We start from the raw sequence: 23,604 nt of genomic DNA, 5'->3' as shown, positions 1-23,604 counted from the left end.
ACATATTTAGGCATTTTGCCTAAAGCCATTATGTGTAAATCAATAAATGTTGAGTGTCTGAAAAAAATCTTATTATTTAACACTTCATTATTTTCTTGCTTTCACAATTAGTTGAATGCTTTCTCAGCTTTTTTTTTTTTTGTCAGCACAATGCATTCACATACAACAGCAAATACATTTTATGTCCTTCAAGTAATTGGTGACTGTGCAACTATAATCTAATTTATTTAAAAGCCAAAGTGCCCACATTAGAGGTTTATTTCCATCCCTTAAAAGGATACCTGTTACTATAAATGGAAATCACAGTGTACTTTAAATTCCAAGTCAAAATCACCTGTGATAAATGTGCCAAGTGGAAATGAATTAATCATGCTCCCTGAAACAATATACTTACTGTTTCATAACAGAAGGAAACACACTGCCATTACCTGTTATGAACAATGATATAAATTTTAAATTTAAATGTATTAATTTATTTGACAACACGCTTTAGCATTTCTGTAAATGCAGCAGAACTACCCAATGGCTGTTTTTCTATCATAAATAAATGTGAATGAATGATATTTGCTTATGTGCATTTTAAGAGCTCTTATTGTATTATTTATTCAGATTTTCAAGATTTATCTTGAAACATAGGACATTTCCTAATTACATTTACTTTCTATTTACAGTGAACCCCTGCCGATTTGCAGTTCAGTATTCATGGAGACACCTATTTGTGGATTTTTTTTTTTTTTTGCAAAGCATAACCCCAAATGATTTTTGTAAAATTAATCTATTCGCTGATTTCTTTGCAGAGCATATTTGAAAAATTCAAAAGATAATTCAACTGGGAAGCTACTTTACATGCAATTGGTTGGCATTTGCAAAGCAGCCAATACAGGAGAGCCATTTATTTTCCTTGACACTGATTGGCTGTAGTGTACCCCTCCCAAGAGCAGAAATACGGAATACTGTATATATTAGTTTCTATGGAAGTTCTAAAATGGGGTTCACTGTGTATTTAATGATATATTTGGTGTGTGACCTATTAAAATAGGCACGAGTAAACATTTTTAGAGGGGTGACTTAAATATATGCAGATTTTAGCTATTCACAGGCGATCCCTAACCCCTACAAATACTGGGTTTCCATTATATCTGATTCCGTCTATCAGATATAATGGAATCCACTTCTTTCTGGTTGGAGCTGAGTCATAAGAAAAGCATTATCAGTGCTGCAAGTTTAATTTCATCCATCTATTCATTCTCTGACAGTCTTAAAATCCCTGAACTGTCACCCCCAAGATGCTTGAGTTCATGGCTCAACGTGGACACCAGTGTCATCATGACACTTAAAGGGTTAACTTAATTGAAAACCTTTGCAAATAAATACCACTTTTTGTATTACAGTGTACTATGTTGGTTTGTATTATATCTTTTTTTCCCTCCGTTTTCCATTCAGCTTGTTATCAATTAACCCTGACTAAATAGGATAACTGAAAGTCAGCTTAAAGTAATTTTGAGGGAACAATTAAATGGTTGTATAAAGAGTTGATGCATCTATATTACCAATAAACTAAAGAAGATTGTAGAGGTTTGGTAAAAAAAAATCTCACAACGAAGATGGCAACATAAGAAGATGCATCACGACCAGATTTTGAAGTCTTTTTTATTTATCACTTTTCTTTAAGTAACAAAAATGGAAAAAAGTAAGAAGTCATGATGTTATAAAACATCATTTGCAAGTATCCTCATTTGAAAAAATGTTTTCCTAAGTAATGACAGAAACTCTCAGCCCTTATTTGGAGGATGTGAGTCATTCCCCATACAGAAGCTTCCTACTGCTGTGAAATTCCTTTGATTTCTTGTCCTGCTTTCATTCAGTCCCCTCACTAGTGATGTTAAAGGCTGTTTTAACCATCCATACCCAGCATTTATAATGTCTTCCCTATACAACGTTGACTATGGTTAATGATGTGAGCTAAGGATCATTACCTTAAAATGGAAGCTGTCCTTTTCTCACCTTTTGCATTTTAACAGTAATAACCCAGGATTTAAATCCCTTCTTCCTTGAAAATTACTTCTGCCAGTCTGCAAATCTACATCGAATATAAATGTTTTAGTTTCCTCTCTCTTTTTTTTTCTTTAGACAGCAAACGAAGACAAATAATCTTTCAGATCAAGACTTAAATGTAACTATTTGGAGTAACAAAACACAAAAGATAAAGTAGTGCCTGCTTCAGTTCCTTCCACATATGCTTTGGCACTTTTTCATATCCTTCTCCTTTATTTCATTCTTGTCTTATTTTTACTTTAAAAAAAAATATATATATATATATATATATATATATATATATATATATATATATATATATATTCAAAGTCAAAGCAGTCATTTATCTGAAGATACAGTAGCATATTGAAATTTATTGAAAGATTTAAAGAAATACACATCAAGAATTTACATTTTAGAAAATTGTTACAAAACAGTCTAACAGTTCCCATAAAATAACCTTTGAATTTTTGCAGTTTATATTACTTATAGTTTCATTTTATCTGAGTATAATTCACAAATATTCCATTATTTACCAACATTGTGTAAAAAATAAATAAAAATAAATAAAAATATTAAAAATTTATTGAAAAAATGGTAATGTCATGAGTTGTGGTAAGTGGTGGTGAGAACAAACGCTGACGACCCAGGTTGTGATGAAGAAGATTAATTTAATGATGAATGTAGCTCAAAACAGTCTGGATCAGGCAGCACGGCATAGACAATAGCACACAGCTAAATACCGGTAGCAACTGACAAAAGACAGAGCAAGGTAGCCTCAGGACTTTCCAGTTCAACTGAGAACTACTGACTAAGATGACAACTGACTAGGATCTGACAAAGGACAGAGACAACAGATGGGCTTAAATACACAGGGAGGGTAATCAAGGAATGAGACACACCTGGGAAGCAATCAACAGGGAAAACGCAGAAACAGAGACTCAGGACAGAAACTGAACACAGAAAAACCTTAAAATAAACAAACAGAAACACAGATCATGACAGGTAAACTCATTTGCAGACAAAACTGTTGTTTCATTAGAGTGCATTTACTATAAAATTAACTTTAAAATTAACAAGTTAATTTGATAACAAGCGATGCTATTATAAATAGGACATGACACAGATGTCAGTTTCCCTTAGTTGACCCTCCTCAAAATGGAAAAGACAAGAGAACATAGCGTTAAAGTAAGGAAGATGCGTGTTTGAGAACTCCAGTAAGTCTACAACTCATAATGTGAACAAAAATAAATCAATCAAAAACCAATATGACTCCCATGAGAAAACATGTAGAGGCAGACTGCAACAGTGATGGCCCCCGATTGGCTAAGGAGACAGCTAAATGATCACTGGAATTCAAAGCAGGTCAACCAAGCTCTCCCTCATTTAAATATAATTACAATCATTTCCACTAAAGACAGGCTTGGGGCTTTCACTGTATGAAGCAGCCTGTCTTTTTTTTTGTTCCCCTGACAGGGAAATGATCAGTATTAAGTTGTGTCTTGCCTACAGTCCAATAGTTAAGTTCGGGGCAGAACGGCATCACTGACAAGCGGTTAGCCTCAGTTATTAAAGTCTGCTCTGGAAGGCAGACAAATAAGCAGCAACATAAAGAGAATGTACCATCATGAGTCTGCAGATGCGTGTACATTTAAATATGTGTGCAGTACTACTAAGGCGGGCTAAAAGGGTGTGTTTCTCTGTCTGGTCGTGTGCACATGCTAGTGTTTGTTCTGCAGCCTGAGAGGTTCAGGGGGTCAGCAAAGCGAACTGGCCTGCCATTGTTTAAAGGAAATCGCATCTCACGCATGACTGTAGGATGATTATTTAGGATGATGGGACATCAGGGAGCACACAGACACACACACACACACGCACACACAACAGGATGAAGACACATAGGAGACAAGCTGGGAACAGTACATGACAGGAGGGTGTGTGATGTAAATAACATGTGAACACCATCAAAATAGCTCCAACCGACAGCCACCCAGTCCTTTATGACAGCTACAGGCTGACTGCAAAGCACAACTTGTCTTACTTAGGAATCCAGGCTGACAACGGCTCAGTGGGATTTTTGGATCTGCACATGTGCTCTGACAGTTAAAATGTAATTTTTACTTCATGACTTGCATATCTGGGTAAGAAAATAATATTTTTCAAGAACTTTTTGCAGAAAATGACTTTTGACGTGTCCTTCTTTATAATACATTTGTTTTTGTGTAAAAAAAAAAAAAAAAAAGAAAGAAAGACCAAGGGAGATGGGAGGTGACGTGTCATATCTGGAAGAAGGAAATTTGTTTGGGTGTGTCATGGGCAATTTGATCTTAGGAGTGCAACAGCCTGTGTGAATCAATGCCGCCTTTTCTGGCACTTTGAGCTGCATCTTGCGCAGCTTTCCTTCAGAAGCTTCCTTCACTTGAGAAGCAGAGAATCAAGGTTAGGCTTAAAAAGCTCAGGCTTTGGCAGACAAAGCTGCCGGCTACACGGCGTTTAGCCAATAATGATACTGTGCATGTGCATATGCAAGGAAGCCTGGTCCCCAGGGGTTTTCTTGCCTACAACCTAAAAGATGCAGTGACGTTTTTGTCTCCCAATCAACGGACTGCGTTGTGTGATGTCAGTAGCTCCACCCTAACGTACCATGCGGTTGTCTTATGGACCTATCAAACCTAAATATACAGCCAGAAGTACAATGAAATGGTTTAGATCAAATAATAATGTCTTATAAACCTGTGGTACATTGCAAAATGCTAAAGAAAGCTTGAAGATTTTCTATTTGTTTAGTTTAATGAACTATTCAGAAAACTAACGCATTTGTGTGTAATGTCAGGGTCATAATCAAGACAATAATCTTTTGCACTTAGTAACAGAAAGAGAATGTTTTTTTGTTTTTGTTTTTTAATTTAGACATGTATTATTTATGGTTACTGCTTATTTTATGATAAATTGAATATAGTACTCATGGTTCTATACTCTCTTGAAGCTCTTTGGAAACAGTCCACCGTTAATTAGAGTGTTTGAGGGGTTAAATCAACCCACAGCAGTTTTGGTTTCAATTCATGTCTTAGCTAAAACAGGAAAAGTCCATAAAGAAAAGTAGAAACAGAAAATCTTAGATGATTAAGACGTATGGGAGTCCCATAAAAGGAGATCCAGGGCGATATTTATGCTCCTTAGATGACTGAGAGTTCACCAGAACACCAGGCAGTGGACTCCTGAAGAGCCGATTTGGAAGGTTTTGTGTCATCTGAGGCTGCTGCCTCTATAACTTTTTCCAGAGGGAGAGAAGCCAAAGGCCAGCTTGTAAACACTGAAAGTGAAACTGAAATTCTTGCATGTTGGAGACCCCTCAACATCGTGGTCAAATGCAGCATGGGACCTGGGTCTAACAACATACAACACAGAGTTTATTTGCAGTAACAGTTCTATTATCTGGAGTAGTAACAAGAAGATGGCATCACCTTGAGCTTTTCAGAAATTGGAAAGCACTCGGAGGGGTTTGTGGCAAACAGCTAGTCAGACATAGATTGTTTAAGCTGACGTTTGCAATAAAAAAAAAATTATTCAAAATGGATAAACTATTACTGATAATGAAGTTGATGACCCAAAGATAGTTATTTTAATTAACTCTGTACTTAACTGTTGCTAAATTCTTGGTTTCTTGCTCAGTATGAAAGATTGTTGCAAAATCTATTTGGTGCAGTAAACGTCCTTATATAAAGATTTTTTACCCATCTTCATTAAATTAACCTGATTTGATTGTGCTGTATGATAGTTTGTGTTGAACTGAACTGTGTATAACATATTCTCATGTATCTGTAATGGAATTAATTGGACTGATCAGTATGTGATTTGGAATTAATTGGATTTTATAAAATCAGGATATTGATTGTTAAAATGCATTGAGATATAATTTGTTGTAACATGAAGTTGAAAGCTTTTCAGATATTTATTAGTAAATCATTAAGATCACATAAGCCTAATTTTAAAATAAGAAGAAGGTTTGAACTGTTTCTTTATCTGCAACAAGTTATTCACAAAAATAATAATCTAACATTGCCACTCTCCTGATTTTTTTCACTAACTGTTTAGTGCTATTGTTTTTTATATGTATGTTTCAAAATGTTCTTACCAGTATATAACTATCAAGATTAAATTCCTTCCACCTGCCTTCAGTGGATTTTAACTTGCCTTAAACTACATGTTTTTTTTTCTTCAGGTTTCAGACTGAAAAAAAAAAAAAAACTGCTTCGGAAATGTCAGATGTATCCAAAACAGTTTCCTGAAATACACCTGGGGCAAGGTGATGATCCAACTTCAAATATGTCCTCCTCTCATATATAGCTTAAAAATAAAAGAAAAGGCAGGAAGGACACAAATGAGGACAAAAAACTCAATATGGCAATTCTCATTTTAGGAAGATGGTATGGAATTTTCATATTGTCCTATAATTCTGTTTTGTATAATTTGTGTGCTAATTTTTGGACTATGGACTTAAAAACATCTTAGGTCTACTTCATCAGGCATATACCACTACATTTTCCCCCTAAATGTCATCAGGGACGGGGAGTGGATGTCTTTCTATTAGTAGATGTAGAATGAGGAGCAGTGGGAGGGATATTTGCTTGGACCAATTAAGTCTGCCATTAACTTCCAACAACACACTCAAACACACACACACACACACACACACACACACACACACACACACACACAAAGGAAAAGGTACACACACAATATTTAACACATTTAATTTAACACTCTGTTAGTCTCTGTTTGTGGGTGTGTGTGTGTGTGCCTCTTCCTGTATGAAACCTGTTGGCAGTGAAAGAGGACTGTGAGGAAGATCCTTCTTCTGCTTTCGTCCCTTCTGTTTCTCACTTTAGGATTAGTTGAACACTGAGAATTTATATGGTGGTGTGTGTGTGTGTGTGTGTGCGCGCGTGCGTGCGTGTGTGCGTGTGTGAGTCTCCAGCTTCAAGGCCTTCATTTTTTTCAGTGTTTCACCCAGAATAACTGTTTCTGCTCAGTCATGCAGCTTCAAGCACTGACACATTTTAGCTTTATTATCATGTCAGAGTAATATTCAGTGCATCCTCTGATTTGTGTGATGTGTGATATAAGTGACAAGCTGTTGGCCAAACTTAAAACCCCTTCAAAACAGCATAAATTCACTTAAAAAAATAACTCTTATGCACATGTAATGGAGCCCGGAAACAATACTTAATGATGTTTAATTGGGACATTAATGTAATTGAGCATTTTTAGCAACAGAGAAAATCCCAGTTGCACTTAAAAATGCAAACACCCTCATGCCCCCCCATGACAGTCAACTTGGAGTTAAGTGCCTTGCCCAAGGGAACACCAACATGTGGCAGGAGGAAGCTGGAATCGACCCAAAACCTTCAGATCACAAGACAACTACTCTGCTTGTTAGGCTGAAGCCCCACAAGCAGGGGGCTAAATTAAAATAAATGGAAAGGGTGTAATGCTTTTTGTTTAGAAAGTTTTCATAAATTAATATAAAATTGAATTGAAGGAGATAGAGTTTTTATGAGTATTTTTCACCATAATTTGTATAAATTAATATCAAGACAAATGGAATGATACACAATACGTAGTTGATTTTTTTCTAGGTACAAAAGGGAAAAAAAGGAAGGGATGAAATGGTGAGGTGTAGACTTGGAACAAAGGTGGGAATTTAAGACGTGGAAAATTGACTTGCGGTCCTTTTATACAACTGAAGCTCTCTGCTTTATAGAGCTCCACAGACAGATCAAAAATTGGTATCTTAGAATGTCAACTTTAAAAAGGTTATCTAAAAATCCTATCAAAAAGGCTATTCACATGTGCTTAAGAACTACAAACACACCAGATTGCTTCTAGAAAGAGTACTGAAGCTTGCATAAGTCCATGGATGAATGCTTAAGCAACCACAGGGCATATTGTATTGGAGATAAAACTTTAATCTAGCATTTGTATTAATCTATGTTTTGCTAAGTGGTGACAAAATCAATACACGTGCTTGGCAAATATGAATTTTAGATGAAAATATCCATCTTGTTCTAGTTCCAAGTCCTGCAATGCTCCCTCTAACTTTCCCCATTGGGTTGTCTACCTGGCCAAAGGGGCTGTGGATATGATTCATGTCTAACTCAAAGTCTGCATCCCAGGCCCCTCTAATCCTTATTATGTGCAGTGTTTGGGCTGGAGGGAGTCCATTACGCTGACTGTATCACATCTTTGTCCAATGGGGGGCCCGCACAGAGACTCTGAGAGGAAGGAAGAGCAAAGACGGATGGAATAGTGGCTCCCGGGCATATTCCAGGGAAGAGTGTGTGTGTGTATGGATGCATGAGTGTGCAGCGAAACTCGGACACAGCAGACATGTGTCACCTCAGTTCTCGCGCCATCAAGCTAAACTGACATAAACAGCCCCGGGCGGCCCTATCAGAGATGGACTTTACATAACGGCTGAGTCACTCACAATCTATTTTTATGGCTTTGAGGTGTGTGTGCAGTTGTGAGTGTTGAAGAGCTTTATCTTCTTGAGAGCATATTTAAGACCCTCAGTGTGAGGACAAAACATATGTGGTGCTGGGTCATCTTGACCCTGTTTCACTGCTTTCAGGGATGACATGAGCAGGGGTGAGACTCAGCGCTGGCAGGCGTGTAGGTCCAAATGAAGTCTGGGACCGTTGCTTGTCCATATGACAGATATGATAGTGGGAGAAAAAAGAGGCAAAGAGGTGATGAATAACAGCATGCCCCAACACCAGTGACAACGTCCAAACAGAAGCTTTCTAGAAAAAGGAAATAGTGACACATAAAAGTCGATTATGCCTTTTTAGAAATACAACTTCTATCTTCTTGTGTGTCATTCTTTGACCTTGGTTTGATTTTAAGTATTTGTACCTACAAATACTTAGTAGAAATTAATGGACAAAAGAAGAAAAAACTTTCTGACGCATGGATATTTGTGATCCTCAATGCTGACACCGGGGGTTGTTTTGTGTCTTCATCAAAGTTGTAAATATTATCGCATTTCTTAATCAGTGTGCATATGTTGTATGCTGATATTGATGGCGCAAAGGATGATTTTACTACAAAATTACAGTTATAGCAAACTGGTTTAACGTTTTATTTATTTTTTGCTATCATCAATTTTTCAGCTTATCAAATTGTTGATGGAAAAAAAAATCCTTGTAATAGCTGTTTTTAAAATTGGGAATTGAAATATAAAATTAGATTTCTACAAAAATTTGAAAGGTATGGCCTTGAACCTCTACTCTGTAGGACCAACTTTCAATATACATGTAGTTTCAAGATTTTCATCTCAAGTTCAACCAGACTGAAAAGAGAGCATCAGTGGACATCACTTTTCAAGTCTTGCCATAGATTTTCTTTCATATTTAAGCCTCAGCCACTTCGAGGCATGAATGTGATTTGATCTAAACAATCCAATCTAATCACTGGCTGTAAATTTAGTGTTGTGCCTCTGATGGAACATGATCCCCTGGCCCGTCTTCAAATATTTTGCACCTTCTTAAAGGTTTCCTTCGCATCACATTCCCTTCCATTCAATCAATTTTCATGTTCTTGTTAAAGGAAAACATATCCTGAGCATGATGCTGCCACCACTCTACTTCATAGTGTGGATAGAGTGTTAAGGGTGAAGTACAGTAGTCATTTTCCAACTCGGAGTTTTGCATCCAGGCCAATTTCTAGAAGAATAACAAAAAAGTCTCAGAGGTGCAAACTTTCACAAAAACAAAACAACAAAAAGAAAGAACGAAAATAAAATGTCCACACATGGTTATCTTTTGAATTCAAATTTCTTAAAAACAAGCAGCTTTGATGTTTGAAGGTTTCCAAAAATCTTTGAGTTTTCTTTCTCAAAAGTTAAATGGTAAGTAGTTAGATAACCAAAAACAAATAAATTCAAAAGAGTAAGTACCAAAGAAAACTCAGAAAACTCTTCTGTTTTGACACAGTTTGTGTTGTTATTTTGATACTTTTAAGAGTTTTGCTTTTTACATCAAAACCATTTTGGATGAAGGTTTTGATGTAAACCTTCATCCAAATATCAAAGTTTTATAACAAACTGAACACCATCAAATCTTATTTCACTTCTGACCACTTTCTCAAGGTCTGTCAATAATCTCCAACCTGAGATGCTGTCACTTTCCTTCTTCTCTTTCTGGTTGCAAAATGTGGCATTTTTCTAGAGTGCCCTGAAATCACGTTAAATCCACATTACAAACAAAAAGTTTGCAAAAATGAAATAATAGCAAAACTTTTAGATGTAGCTGGTATTCACAGATCTCAATTTTTTTGCTTCAGCAACAACAGCTGGCACCGTCACACACTCGTAGTCCCGTTAGCTCTTTCTCCAGTCAGTGGAGATCCAAAGAAAATCTACCTGGTCAACAACATTGCAGGAATGAATCAGAATTAAAACAAACATCTGTACAGCCGAGCGTTGACATCATTTAAACTGTTTTGTGATACAAAACTGGTCAATAAAATAGAAATGTCTCCATTTACAAGTTACAATGCATGAAAACGGGAAATAATATTGGAAAAATTCCCTTTCCCAATGAAATAAATCCTGCAGAACTGGTCAACATTTTGGATAAGACCATCAAGATACAAATTAATGAAAAAAGAAAAGAACTATATGCAAAAGTGGCAAAAAAGAATCCGACTGCATCCAGGGCCTTGTAAATGTATTCAGACTCATCACAAAATAGCACAAATATTTTAATATAACCTACTGAGATTTTTTGTAACAGACCTAGTCAAAGTGGTCCCTGCCAGTTTTATAAATCTAGAGGTTGAATTTTACTCAAACTCTTTGGAAAATGCTCAGTCTGATTGGATGAAGAGTCTTTGGGAACAGCAATTTTCAAGTCTTGTTACAGGTTCTCATTTGGATTTTCTTTTCCTTTATTTTGACGAGGTCATTCACCAAATGAACCTGCTTTAATCTAAATCATTTTATTGTATTTCTTGCATTCAATTCAATAGCCACCTTCTCTGTCTCTGAAGAAAAGCATGCCCCCAGCATGATGCCGTCACCACCAGTGGGGATGGTGTATTCAGGTGGATGTACAATACTGGTGATCTGTACATGTTCAATTTCACAAGTAAGCCACAAAATTTAAATTGTTCCAATATAAACAAAGTACCTTCTTTCATATAAGTACAAATGAATGCTACATTTTTCAAATTTTCATATACAAAATGTAAACACCACGTTTCATTATCCTTCTACTTTGAAGTTGCACACAACTTTATGCGGTTCAATGTTAAAAGTTTAAAGCGATTGTTGAATAGTTAACAGTGTCCAAATAATTGACATGCCACATACGTATTTAATGATGAATACCATTTTCAATGAACTCGAGTGAATTTGATGCTGTAAAGGCACAAATCCGCGCACATTTACACACTTTCACACACACCCACGCACACACACACACTCACAGCTGACTCCAATGCTGAGTCCCGCTGAGCCTTTCCTGCTCCACTTTTATCAGTAATTCTGGAGCATGTCAAGTGTTTAACCCCCTCCCACATGCTGCCTTTCTTCCTTAACAAACTGGACAGCCATCCATGGTCACCCAAACAGAGGTTTTTTTTTTCCCCCTCTCGTTCTTTAACGCACTAGGACAACTGTCCAGGACACCAGAATAGACAGCAACAGCTGCAGCAGCAGCAGTTGTCACACACCGCCCTGCTCCCTTATCATGTCATTACTGGATAGGCACACGGCAGTCACTTATGCAGCGTGCAAATCAGTGTGCATTGTGTGCGTGTGTGTATTTTAAAGGGGCAAGTCCGGCTTGTTGCATTCCAACTCAAGTGTGGCAAAAATCATTTTGTGGTCCAGTCCAGCAGGATTCTCCTTGTCTCGGCAGGAGAGTCCTCCTAACATTTTAGGGAGACTGCGGGATTTCTTTCTCATGGCTGCATCCAGCTCAGAGTGGAAAGCACTTAAAGCTCCAAAATAAGACATTTTTTTGAAATGTTCAAGCCTCACCCCCCCACACTCCAAACACACACACACACACACACACACACACATAGCCGCCCCTTTGGGCACAGAAAGATGCCTGGCTGTTGCAATCCTCTCATGAGTTTGTGGTGTTAACATGAAAAACTGAAGTGGGTTAAGTACAGAGTGAGCTGCAGCCAGTCATTATCACTCAGTAATTACCAGTCAGAGATGTTTCACAGGGGACTGGGGCATCCTTTCCCCCCCCCATTTTCCCTTTAGTTCCATTAAGAGGAGCAGCGTGAATTTATGCCCCATAGATTCGGAGAAAGGTGAAAAGATCAACTCTGAATCCCTTCTCACGATGCTCAAATTAAAGAAAGAAAAGAAAACATGCCCTTGATTTGTCCTTGCAATCTCTACTTTAATTTGAGCGAAATTAGTTCGTTTTTCTAATCATGACTGAAGAAAATGAAAATTGGCATCCACGCCACTCGTATAATTTGGATTATGCAAAAGCTATCGTATTCAGGGGTAATACAGAGGAGAATCCCCTTTCAGTAACGCAGTGCGCTTGTTTGCGTGCACAGGTGCGGGTTTTGAAAGTGAATCAAGTGAGACTGACCACAGTGAGTCGAAACAAGCTCACGGACGTCAAGTGGGAATGAATTTGCGCTATGCGTAAAAAAAAAAAAGCATTAGCGGAGCATTCGCGATAAGGGCGCAAAACATGGCACAAGGCAGATTAGGAAGAAGACGCACATGGAACCGGTGGAGATAATCCCGTTATCTCGTTGGACGTGCGATGCCAGCATGAAAGCATTCCTCAAAGACCGAGCTGAACTGAACACGAACTAATGCAGCGGGTATATATAAACGGAGGAGGGGGCGGTGGTGGTGGTGGTGGTGGTGCTGGGAACACGAGGTAAACACTGTTGTTCTTGACCTTAAGGGACGCGCACGTCTTTTACCGCAATGTCACTGGCGCTCTTCACCTTCTTCTCTGATTAAAAGCCCGCACACATATAACCTCCTCATGACATTGTGGCACCTTTGTTTTTTTCTTTCTTTTTTTTTTCTTTTATTCTCCGCTATAACAGCGTGTTCCATTGCACAAGGCGTCCGTGATGGATGACTGCTGTCAAGTTAAACGGGGCGGGAATCAGGGGCTCTCCTCAGGTCTGTGGTACCGGGCGCACGCTGCTTTTCACCTTTTCACATTACGCGCGAAAGGAATGCGCGTGTGCACATAAACACAAACGTATATAGAACTATTCCCAAATTACGCACGACTTAAGTGCAAAAAAAAAAAAAAAGAACCGCACTTACGGGATGAGACAGGACTCTTTGGGCTCCTCTGTGCGCCCCATTGTTGATTTCCCGTTATTTCCCCGCTTTAACGGAATCCTCAAATTCCGTGGTCGCAGTCCACGTCCCTACAGATGTACCAGAGGATCACATACAGGATCAGCAGGATGGCGAAGATGAAGAGCGCAACTAGGATGGCTTTGGTCACCGGAGAAATGAGCGACTGCATGTCAGGAGCAGAGCCGGGCAGAGCGGCGTCCGTCCGGTCCTCAGTCTGCCGTCTCTCTCTCTCTCTCCCTCCTTCTGGTGGCAACTGTTGAGGACGGAGTCCGAGGGCTTCTTTTTGAACACACACGTGTAAGTGCGCCGCGCGCGTGCACACGCGCCGCCGGGTGAGAGAACCTGAATATAAATATATAAATGTAAACCCCCGGTGATCCAGGCGCGCAACGCGTGGGGGGCTTCCCTCGCTAGAGGTGGGTTAGTAGTGAGCTGTCTCTTCCTAGATACAATCTTTCAGGCGGCTTGTCTCACATAAAAAAAAAAATAAATAAAACAAAAACGAGGCAAGGAGACTAAAGTGGAAACAGTCAGCTCACGGTTCAGTCAAAGAGAAATGTACATTTCACACACGTTTTATTAACGATGCGCTGGCAGAAACGTGTTAGTGCGTGCTGAATGAAAAAGTTGCGCACCGAGCTGCCTGCTGCACTTGACGGCAAACAGGTTGATTAGTATTCCTCACAGCGCCGTCGGTGCGTGTGTGTTTGTGTGTGAGAGAGCGACGGCTGGCGTGACAGGGTATCATCTTATCTCTCCCATCCCCATCTGCTTTTTTTTTTTTTTTTAGCAAAGGTGTCAGCCGAAATAGAATTAGATGAATTTCAATGCTTATTAGAATAAAATAGTTTACACTTGAGCGCTTTTTGTTCTTACTGATTTGTTACGCAATACGTTGTCAGGGAACTCTAATTCGCTATAATATGGATGAGGTGGTCTTGAATACTATGTGCTACGTCAAAGCAAAGTAATGCACAAATGTATGGAATGGGGAAAAATGTTTTCAGCAAACACATTAAAACGTGTGGCATGCCTTTTTTATATATATTTCACCTCCTTTATAAAGTATAATCTTGTCAGATTCATACTTGTTAGACATTAGAGAACAAATGGCATCATGTATCATGAGCACTCCACAAATCTGGCCATAAAAAAAGGGTGTATAAAAAAACTGTTTTGGGAAGAAATCCACAAGAAACCTAATTTGCAGCTTATCCACAGTAAACATGTGGAAGAAGGTGCTGCTCTGAGACCAGAACTAAACAATTTAAGTTTACATGCAAAACCCAATGGGTTTCAAAATGCGAAGAATTTAATCATGCTCCACCTTCACGCTTCCACATTAGCACGGTGGTGGCAGAATCACGCTGGGAGGATGTTTTTGTTTTGTTTTTTTCTTTTTAGGGAAAGTGAAACTGTCACAATTGATGGGCGGATCTAAAGATAAGGCAAGCCTGTAACCTGTTTGGGGCTTGAAACCATTTGAGAGTTGAGCAAAAAAAAAAAACAAAAAAACATATATATGTAAAGAAACTGTAGTTCCATGCGAATAAGTTACTTACATAAACAGAACACTTTCAAACATGTTGGCATACTTTGCTCTGGTGCTTTTCTTTGATAAAAAATATTCTGTCTTTTGTTTAGTTCAAATTTCATACATGGGCGAAAAATAATGCTGCCAATAGAAACTTGAAATAACAATCCAGTGATCCCGTCTACATAATTAAAACATCGCGGTAGATCACAGCATAATGAGTGCACGAACCACTATCCTCCACTAGATGGCGACAAATAGCCATCATCCATGTCTTCATCAAACGGGATGGTGTGAAAGATTATTCCGTGTAGTCCTTTGGAGTTGTGCCCAACAGTGATGACAGTTAAACGGCTTTAACGCACAGAGGTGAGTATAAATATTACAGTACTAAGGGTTGGCATGTCGTATATGAAAGTTTGGTATTTATTAATAAGCCTGTTTGTCTGTCGTAGTGGCGAGCTAGCAAATGCTAGCTTTGCTAGCAGGAAATATCGTATCAAGTGAAGGGGAGCTATGGAGAAGCCAATCTCTGCTGCTTAGTGTAGGGGAAGTATTTAACTAATGTGTCGCACACTGTCGGCTAAGAGTTGCATAAAACGCCAGATATGTGAGGGCGCAGTTAGTATTAGGATAATTACACGAAATTACAGTAAGATTAACAAACTGCTTTCAATGCTAGCGGCTATTTACTTAGCTTCAAACAGGCCAGAAAGATGCCAAGTCTTTCAAAGCAGAATGTCTTTTCCTGTTACATTATTCAGATTAAAAGTCGCACGACGGCGCGCTTTTAAACGGATTTTAACATTTCTATATGTGAATGTATGCGCAAATAAACATCTTTATTTTGATGTTTTAAGTGCTTTATAAACCAATTAGCATATTAAATATTTAAATATGCCAATTTTCTTTTTTGGGGGGGCGGGGGGGTTGTGGTATTTGGAAATATGCAGCACAATATCCAATTTTTTTTTCTTTTTTTTTCGCATTTACAAGTGGTTTAAAAATTATTTCTAAATGAATGTCTTTTACATTTCCCCATACTTTTAAGTAACGAAATCTGAGTCTTTAAGTTGTAATATATTGTCCATGTATAATGTTTAGATTTTTGTTTTATGGAAAGGTGCCATATGGTAGAATGATCTGAAAATTGGGTTTATTTTTACGTCTATTGCAAAAATAAAAAATTAGAATTTTAGAAGCTTTGGGGAGGGGGGTAAATGCAGTTTTCTGCAGACCCTCTTTTTTCTGGAGGGTCTGCAGAAAAAAGAAATAACCACAGCTCTCCTCGGAGGAAGTGGAAAAAGTGCTTCTATTTTGAAGAGGAGGTCGCCCTCTTCCTGTTGTTTCTGTAGCTGGTCGCACCAGTGCAATGTAGCAGATTTGATGAGCGCGGTGAGCTAGTTGGCTAACTGGGGTCTCAGGCCATTTAACCTGAGTGACACAGTGAGTGTGTTTACATTGACTGCAGTTGTCTTTTATTGTCGTGGCTGAAATTTTCTCCCGTGCCTGTGTCCATTCGCTGTAGTCCTGCAAAACCCCTGGTAACATTCACAAATGCTACGTTAGCTAAGCCTTACGGAGCTGAATTCAAGCCGTTGCTAACGCTACTTGTTGTGTTTTGTTTTTTTTTATGAGACCTTGTGTTGAAATTTCAAGCTGCTCCACCAGTTCAGTAAGATGTAATAATGTAGGAATCTCATGCTATTTATATCGACTTTCAATTACTGTCATTGAACAGATATATTCTAGTTAAGCATGTTTGCTATCAGAATAGCTAAAAAATCTGTTTCTGCATATTAAGTTAATAAATTCTCATCTTTCAGAGTTGACTTTCTGTGTTTTCCAGTTGCTTTCACCGTAGGGTTTGTTTTTAAGATAAGATTAGAGAAGTAATGGCTGACCTAGTTACAAAAGTTCACACTTTCCTAGAAACAGACATTGTTGACATTAAGGTATCTGACTTTGTGCGATCATATGTATTCCAAGGTGGAGACAATTTTTGGAGCCTTTTTTATTACTGTATGTGGAATATTTACAGCATTCCACATACAGAACAATACTCTATGTGGAATACAAAATTCCAGTATGAAGCAACAAACGTCATACCCGAGCAACTACCTGTTTGTTTTTCTTATTTCCAATATTTATATGATCACTGTAGATTTAAATGTAACATAATGATCACAATATGACCATCAAAGCGATCAGTTTATACTTTGTGAAAGAATTGAAAACTAACATCTGAGCTGTGTTAGTGACCTGGGTCTTTTCTGTCTGGTGGCCTTCAAGTGTTTTCATTTTGGTTTCATTATGTTCGAATTTTGACCTGATCTCGTTCTAACGGCTCATTTTACTGACTATAGGAGTACTCGATGTAAGATGAACTCTGAGGACAAGTTGGATGGGATGCTGCTGAAGTGCAGCGGCGGAGGAATAGATGGAGGCGGGAGAGTGTGTCTGGGCGCGGGGGGAGGACTGGTGGTGATGACCCTCGGGGAGCGATCGCTGGCAAACCAGCCTCTTTTGGCTGAGGATGACGATGACGACGACGATGATGAGGACTTGACTGGAAGTTCGCTGGTTACTCACGACCTGGTCCCTCCAGAACAGCTGATGATGCAGGAGGAGCTGACAAAGAACGGTGCAGAAGGACTAGAAGAGGAGGCAGGGGGCGAGGTTGGAGTGCATTTCCCCCTGAAACTCACCAATAAGCTGCCGTTTTCACTTCAGATGCCAGTGAGTAAATTTTTTTTTTTTAGTGGTTTACTTGGATCGGCATGTAGTTGTAGATCTCGCTGTCTGTCGGAACCAGAAATTGGTCCCAGACGAGTTGAGTTTTTATGGAGGGGAGAGTGTTTAATATTTCTTATTGGGTGAATATTTCCTAAATTTTGTTTCATTTCTTTGGCAGCACAAAGTCCAGGATAGTTTATATATGCTGTTAACTAAATTGTACACAGAGTAAATAGTATTTTTGTTTGCAGATTCAGAATGTAAACCCTTTGACTCATGATTCAAATCCATCTTTTAGATTCTTAAAACCAGATAACCCAAATGAAAATGTTAGTGTGGAAATCTGCTTTCAGAATTTCTTATCAAAACATTTTTCGAGACTTAAACTGTCTGGTGCATTTTATGTTACAAGACACAAACTAAATCATTACATCGTTCCATGATTACGCATCTAGAACCGATTTTAAATCGGACAAGTCGAGTTGTGAGAAAGTTTATCCTTTAAGACACGTTCGTCAGACTTTAGCAGTTATAAATCTTTAAATCTTTCCATTTCCTTTGCTTTTAGAAGGATGCTATTTGTGTTTCGCAGTGTAACCACTGTGCAATTATCACTAAGTATTGAAAACATTGGGTTGTAATATTGAACAGAACTCCCTATGTTCTACTTTGTTGCGCTTCATAAACTAGCAGCCTTAACACAAGATTCTGTTTGCAAAAATAACTGTAAATATTTGTCACTGATATACCATTCAAAGAAGTTTGGAATGACTATATGTAAGTTATATGGAGGAATTGTTGTAGTTTAATACTGAAAATCTGCAACAGGAGTCATTTTTTTCCCTCACTTCTGCACTCTGTGGTTCAACAAGATGCCAGTTCAATGAAAATCCTCTGGTTACTCATTTCCACAAAATATGGAGTTATTTTTCTTATCTTTTCATTTCTGTACGAAATAATCTGAGGCCAATTTTGTGATGCTTTTTGTCTGCTATCTAACTGCATTCTGGACTCCTTCCCTTTGATTCCTCCCCCGCAGTGACGACTGAATAATATTTTCAAACTCTATCTAGTGCTCCTCCTGCGAAGTTGGCGTTTAGCAGATATCTCCCATGTTGATATCTTTGGTATGCGTAAGTTTGTTTTTGGAGCATGAGGTCAAAACCCTGTATTAGATGGCACGAAATAAAGCGTTTCATTCATAACGCCAAAGAGAAGACGTGCAGCGGAGAAGACCTTCTTCTCCGCTGCACTGAAGATAAACAAAGTATTAAAATATTCTGCAGAAGCTCATAAACCGACATGAACCTTTGACCAACTTGTGACAAGTCTTCAGCCACTCACAAAATGTGCAAATGTCCTCCAAGGCCAGCTGCCATGTAATTTCTCTTCATGTGGACGGTGACTCCAGGTTGCCCTCTCGACTGCAGTGCCTGAGGCTTCCTCATGTTGAGGTGTCCTTTTCTTTGTTTTGCCCGTTTCCACCTGCCAGACCTGTATAAACCGCCAGCCTGCCTGGTAGCCCATAAAGTAGGTCATGTGCCATATTAAATGTCTTGACTATGTATGGTCCCGCTTTTCCAGCTGAGCATCAAGCAGGAGCTGAAGCTGTCTGACCCTGCAGTCCATATAAAGAAGGACAAAAAGGCAATTAAGGACATGACTGCGTACCCCAAGAAGAAAAAGAGGAAGCAGCGCTCCCCGGCGAAGGTACAAATGAGTTCCCCTCAACAAATGGCTTCAGTTTATTTAGCTTTTTATTGTTGAAAGTTTGAATGAAAATAAAACATCTCTTCTTTGATCTTTTCGCTATTGTAGATCCTCGGCATGAATGACGATGGATCTGTGGCTGTACCTAACCCAAAGTGTCACGTTTGTGTTCACTGCAACGCTGCATTCAGAACCAATTACCATTTGCAGAGACATGTCTTCATTCATACGGGTACAAATGACTTTTACTGAATATTTCTTTAAAGTTTCACATTGTTATCCAGCGCAGCCCTGACAGTGATGGTAGAGTTTTGCACCTTCTGGCGTAGCAGCAGCTGGAATGCGTCTTGTTTTGGGATGGTTTTAAAGTAACTGGGTAGCTTTTCAGATGTTTTTTTTTTTTTTTTTCATCTATTTACAATAATCATCACGCACCATGTTCTTTTGTGGATATTCACAAGCCTATGGCTAGTCTTTACTACTTGCACTGGAACCTTTTTAATAACATAGTGCTGACAGCAGATCAGGCATGAGCTAAAGTTTCAGAAATAACAAGTAAGATTCTTGCCTCCTTTTTATGATAAGCGATCATTTAGCAGTGCATGACATCCTGTCAACTCATTCTCAACTTTTAACACATAAAATTATAACTTCAAAATAGTTAGACTCATGGGGGCGCCACATGGCTCAGTGATCGATCTGCATGTCTTTTCCTTCTCTCTCTCTCTGCTTCTTCCTGTCCAGCTACTAATGAATAAAATGCTGCAAAACCGTTTGAAAGAGTCAAACTCCACCATTTTGCTCTGTCATTTTTAAAATGCCAAATCAATCCAGGAATAGGGTGGATAGTGTTTCACATATAAGTTCAAACATACTTTGCTCCTGGTGTCACTATTTATATCATTTTTGTTCCTAAATGTGTAGGTGAGAAGCCATTTCAGTGCAGCCAGTGCGACATGCGTTTCATTCAGAAGTATCTACTGCAGAGACACGAGAAGATCCACACTGGTGAGCAACAGATTGTTAAAATAAACACTGATAAGGATTCTGTCTTCCCTCGGTCGTCACCTTTTTTTATGTTTTTCTTCAGGTGAGAAGCCTTTCCGTTGTGATGAGTGTGGGATGAGGTTTATCCAGAAGTACCACATGGAGAGACATAAGAGAACTCACAGTGGAGAGAAACCCTACCAGTGTGACTACTGTCACCAGGTACAGTCCTGCTGTGTGAATGAAAACTAACTCATTTTAAACAGAGTGAAGTTGTACATTTATCTATAGAGAACTTCCAAAGCTGCAGTTCAGTATTTCCTACCTGGGTTCATAGGAGTCTTGATTATTTTTCAAACATGAGATGGATCTTAAAGATGCAAATCAGTTTTTTATATTGATTTATATGCAAATAAAACCATTGATCATTGATTTTCCACATCAGAACTTGAGTTTTGTCCCCCAACTAATTGATTGTTGCAGAACTCTGACATGACTATTTATTTATTTATTTATGATTTATTTAATTATTTATTTATTATACTATTTATTTAATCATTAAAGACAACTGAGGGCATTTTGTTCATCTTTTGATCCATAGATCCTCTTTGGTAGGGATTTTTAACTCAACTTGTGGTTCGTAACTTTAGTCTGGTTCCATCATAAGGTTTTATCCTATTTTCTTTGTTTCCAAACTAAACAAACTAAATAAAGGAATCACAAATAAGTGGTATTTTTAGAAGTCTGGATTTATTGTAGAATAATCTGATGAAATTTAAAAAAATCTGTTTGTTGTATTTAAATGTTTAAAACGGTACAGTTTGGTATATTTGTAAAAACAGTGTTTGTACTGCAACAGCAGGAAGTTTTTTGTTTTGTTTTGTTTTGTTTTTTGTTTTTTTAAGAAATCTTACTTAAAATTTCTTACTGTTTTCTGTCCACAGTACTTCTCCAGAACAGACCGGGTTTTAAAACACAGGCGAATGTGTCATGAAAACAGAGAGAGGAAAACAAACAAGACCGCTGGTAAAATCGGACCTTTGCATGATACAGATTCTTCAGGGTCTCCCTTCCTTTCCAAAGAGTGCTCTCTACCCAAGAAAAAGCGCCAAAAATGTGCAGAAAAGAGCTCAGGCTCTTGCATCACGGTCCTGACAGAAGGGCACACTTTTGCTGTCGAAGAAACAGAAGCGAAGGAAGGCCAGAGTCGGGATAAAATCGAAACTCCATGTATATTTGCTGTATCATCCAAGGTCAAACATGAGTATGTGATTCCTGACTACTCAGTGGAACTTCCTGAGGAAACAGCCAGCCAACACGAAGATGACGACGTATCATCAGAGGACACAACCCCTCCAAAAATAGTCCTGAAGAAAGTCCCCAAGAGGAGCCTTAAACAGCCCAGAGAGCAAACCCCTCCCTGCTTGTCTTCCTCGCTGTCCTCCTATGAGGAAGCCGATAAGGTAGCACAGTACACCTTTGAAATTGTGGACAAGCAGGGCCTTTTAGACGTCGAGAGCAACGCTGACCTGGAATCAGTCGAAACTCTTCAAGGAGGAACGACTAAACCGGCGACAAGTAGCACAAACTATGACGACGCCATGCAGTTTCTCAAAAAGAAGCGTTACCTTCACGCCGCAATGGCCAACAACAGCCGGGACTACGGGCTCAACACGAGCGCCATGTCCTCTCAGCCGTCTGTTACGCAAACCGTGGTGTCAACCGTCATAGATGAAACTGTCCCCGCCACCATCCTGGAGCCCCAGCCCATCAACGCAGAGATAAAGGCAGCTCATGAGAAAAACGTTTTCCCTGATGAGGTTCTTCAAACGCTGCTGGAGCACTACTCTACCAAAGCTAATGGGCAATCAGACATTTCCTTCAGTGTCGCTGATACAGAAGTGACTTCGAGCATATCTATAAACTCCTCTGATGTTTCGGACAGTAGCCCTGTGGAGAGCATCGGATCCTCTGGTGCCCAGGCTCAGCCGCCTACAGAGAAGGTCAGCCTCCTGCAGGAATACTCCAAATTTCTCCAACAGGCTCTGGAGAGGACCAGTCAGAACGACAGCTACTTAACGAGCCAGAGCCTCAGCTTGGTCTCTGAAAACCCCACGTTAGCCGGACAACCTTTGTTCTCTAACGAGAAACAGTTCTCCTCACCCAGCAGGTTCAAATCAGGGATGAGCTCTCCGTTGCGGTCCACTTTGGAAAAGCCTCACTTCGCATTATTGGTCGGAGACTCCCAGCACTCGTTTTCATTTTCAGGTGACGAGACGACTCCGCCCTCGGCGGTGTCTCCAGCTGATGAGGACTTCCTGGAGCAGGTCTCGCCCTCGAAGAAGTCTGACTCTACGCAGGGGATACTGCAGACGTTCCAGATCAACTCCTTTGATCAGAACTTCAAGTCTCATTTCCAGGCGACGAGAGCCGCATCGTCCTCGCAGTTCACGGTCACCAACGGACAAGTAAGCGTCAGAGGACACGGCGCGGACTTCTCCGAGTTCCCTTTAGTTCGAGTCACTGAGACCAGGGTTCAATTGAACTCATCCCCTGATGTTTCAACCAGCGAATCTTTTGGCTGAAGGAAAAAACAGGGAAAGAATTTATTTGTTAATTTTAGCAGCACTTTATTTCATCTGTCTTGTTTTGCCAAAACTATTCACAACACAATCATGTTTTCTTAAAGCGGTTTGAAAAATAGTCATGTTTTGTTTGTACTCAAACCTCTCATAAGATACTAATAATAATAATAACTCATGAAATCATACTACGGTATAAAAAGCATTTCTCTATTGGATTCAAAGCAGTTCTTGTTCTGGAATGTACACTAGGAGGTTAAGTGACCAAAGTGTAATTATTCTCATATCTTTGCTGCCAGAGAGTTTATGTTTAATGGGAGTGTCGGTTTGCCTTGCTTGAAAAATAATCAACTCACTCTTGCTGCTTAATGCAATATTTCCACTTTTTACACACCAATCAGCCATTAAATTATGACTTCCAGACGATAGACCCTTGATGCTCCATTGATTGTTGGGTGTTTTTCGTGGACCCTGCCCTGCATACCTCAGATCACTTGTCTTCTTCTGGTGGAGGAATATTTAGCAACACACTGGTGCATCTCAATATCGTTAAAATTATAGCTGAAAAGTTAATTGACCTCTGTAATTCAGTTCAAAAACTGAAACTCATAAGTAAATTATTTGTGACTGAAGAATTTTAGGTGTTTCTG

General features: G+C 39.0%; 2 protein-coding genes across 5 annotated transcripts in view; one reads left to right on the top strand and one right to left on the bottom strand.

The window, feature by feature from the left end:
- Positions 1 to 14,090, bottom strand: part of LOC106949052 (dehydrogenase/reductase SDR family member on chromosome X-like) — a 38,579-nt gene extending 24,489 nt beyond the window's left edge. The window contains exon 1 of one of the 3 annotated variants that reach the window (XM_015035044.1): positions 13,367 to 14,090. The gene's annotated coding sequence lies outside the window, so the exon portion shown is untranslated. The remainder of the gene's footprint in view (positions 1 to 13,366) is intronic. The other 2 variants (XM_015035037.1, XM_015035055.1) reach the window with 2 other exon arrangements.
- Positions 14,091 to 15,092: 1,002 nt separating this feature from the next.
- Positions 15,093 to 23,604, top strand: znf148 (zinc finger protein 148). Of its 2 annotated transcripts, none has more exons than XM_015035016.1 (7): positions 15,093 to 15,308; positions 17,306 to 17,678; positions 19,260 to 19,385; positions 19,494 to 19,617; positions 20,310 to 20,393; positions 20,476 to 20,594; positions 21,317 to 23,604. In XM_015035016.1, the coding sequence occupies exons 2-7, from the start codon at positions 17,322 to 17,324 to the stop codon at positions 22,955 to 22,957; spliced, it is 2,451 nt and encodes an 816-aa protein (XP_014890502.1). In that variant the 5' UTR covers positions 15,093 to 15,308; positions 17,306 to 17,321; the 3' UTR covers positions 22,958 to 23,604. The 2 variants fall into 2 exon arrangements, with proteins under 2 accessions (XP_014890502.1, XP_014890511.1); XM_015035025.1 differs by lacking the exon at positions 15,093 to 15,308 and adding an exon at positions 16,224 to 16,385.

This window comes from Poecilia latipinna, unplaced genomic scaffold (assembly GCF_001443285.1).
Source record: "Poecilia latipinna isolate Pla-1442-1.1 unplaced genomic scaffold, P_latipinna-1.0 Scaffold19, whole genome shotgun sequence".
NCBI classification, from domain to species: Eukaryota; Metazoa; Chordata; class Actinopteri; order Cyprinodontiformes; family Poeciliidae; genus Poecilia; species Poecilia latipinna.
The sequence above is the reverse complement of the archived record's forward strand: the minus strand, read 5'-3'. Positions and strand labels throughout refer to the sequence as shown.

Bases quoted from the DNA above. Each gene is read 5' to 3' on its own strand.
- znf148 (XM_015035016.1), top strand. From the start codon at position 17,322: ATGAACTCTGAGGACAAGTTGGATGGGATGCTGCTGAAGTGCAGCGGC. The intron at 19,386-19,493 runs GTACAAATGAGT...TCGCTATTGTAG, and splicing joins AGCAGCGCTCCCCGGCGAAG to ATCCTCGGCATGAATGACGA. The intron at 20,394-20,475 runs GTGAGCAACAGA...GTTTTTCTTCAG, and splicing joins ACACGAGAAGATCCACACTG to GTGAGAAGCCTTTCCGTTGT.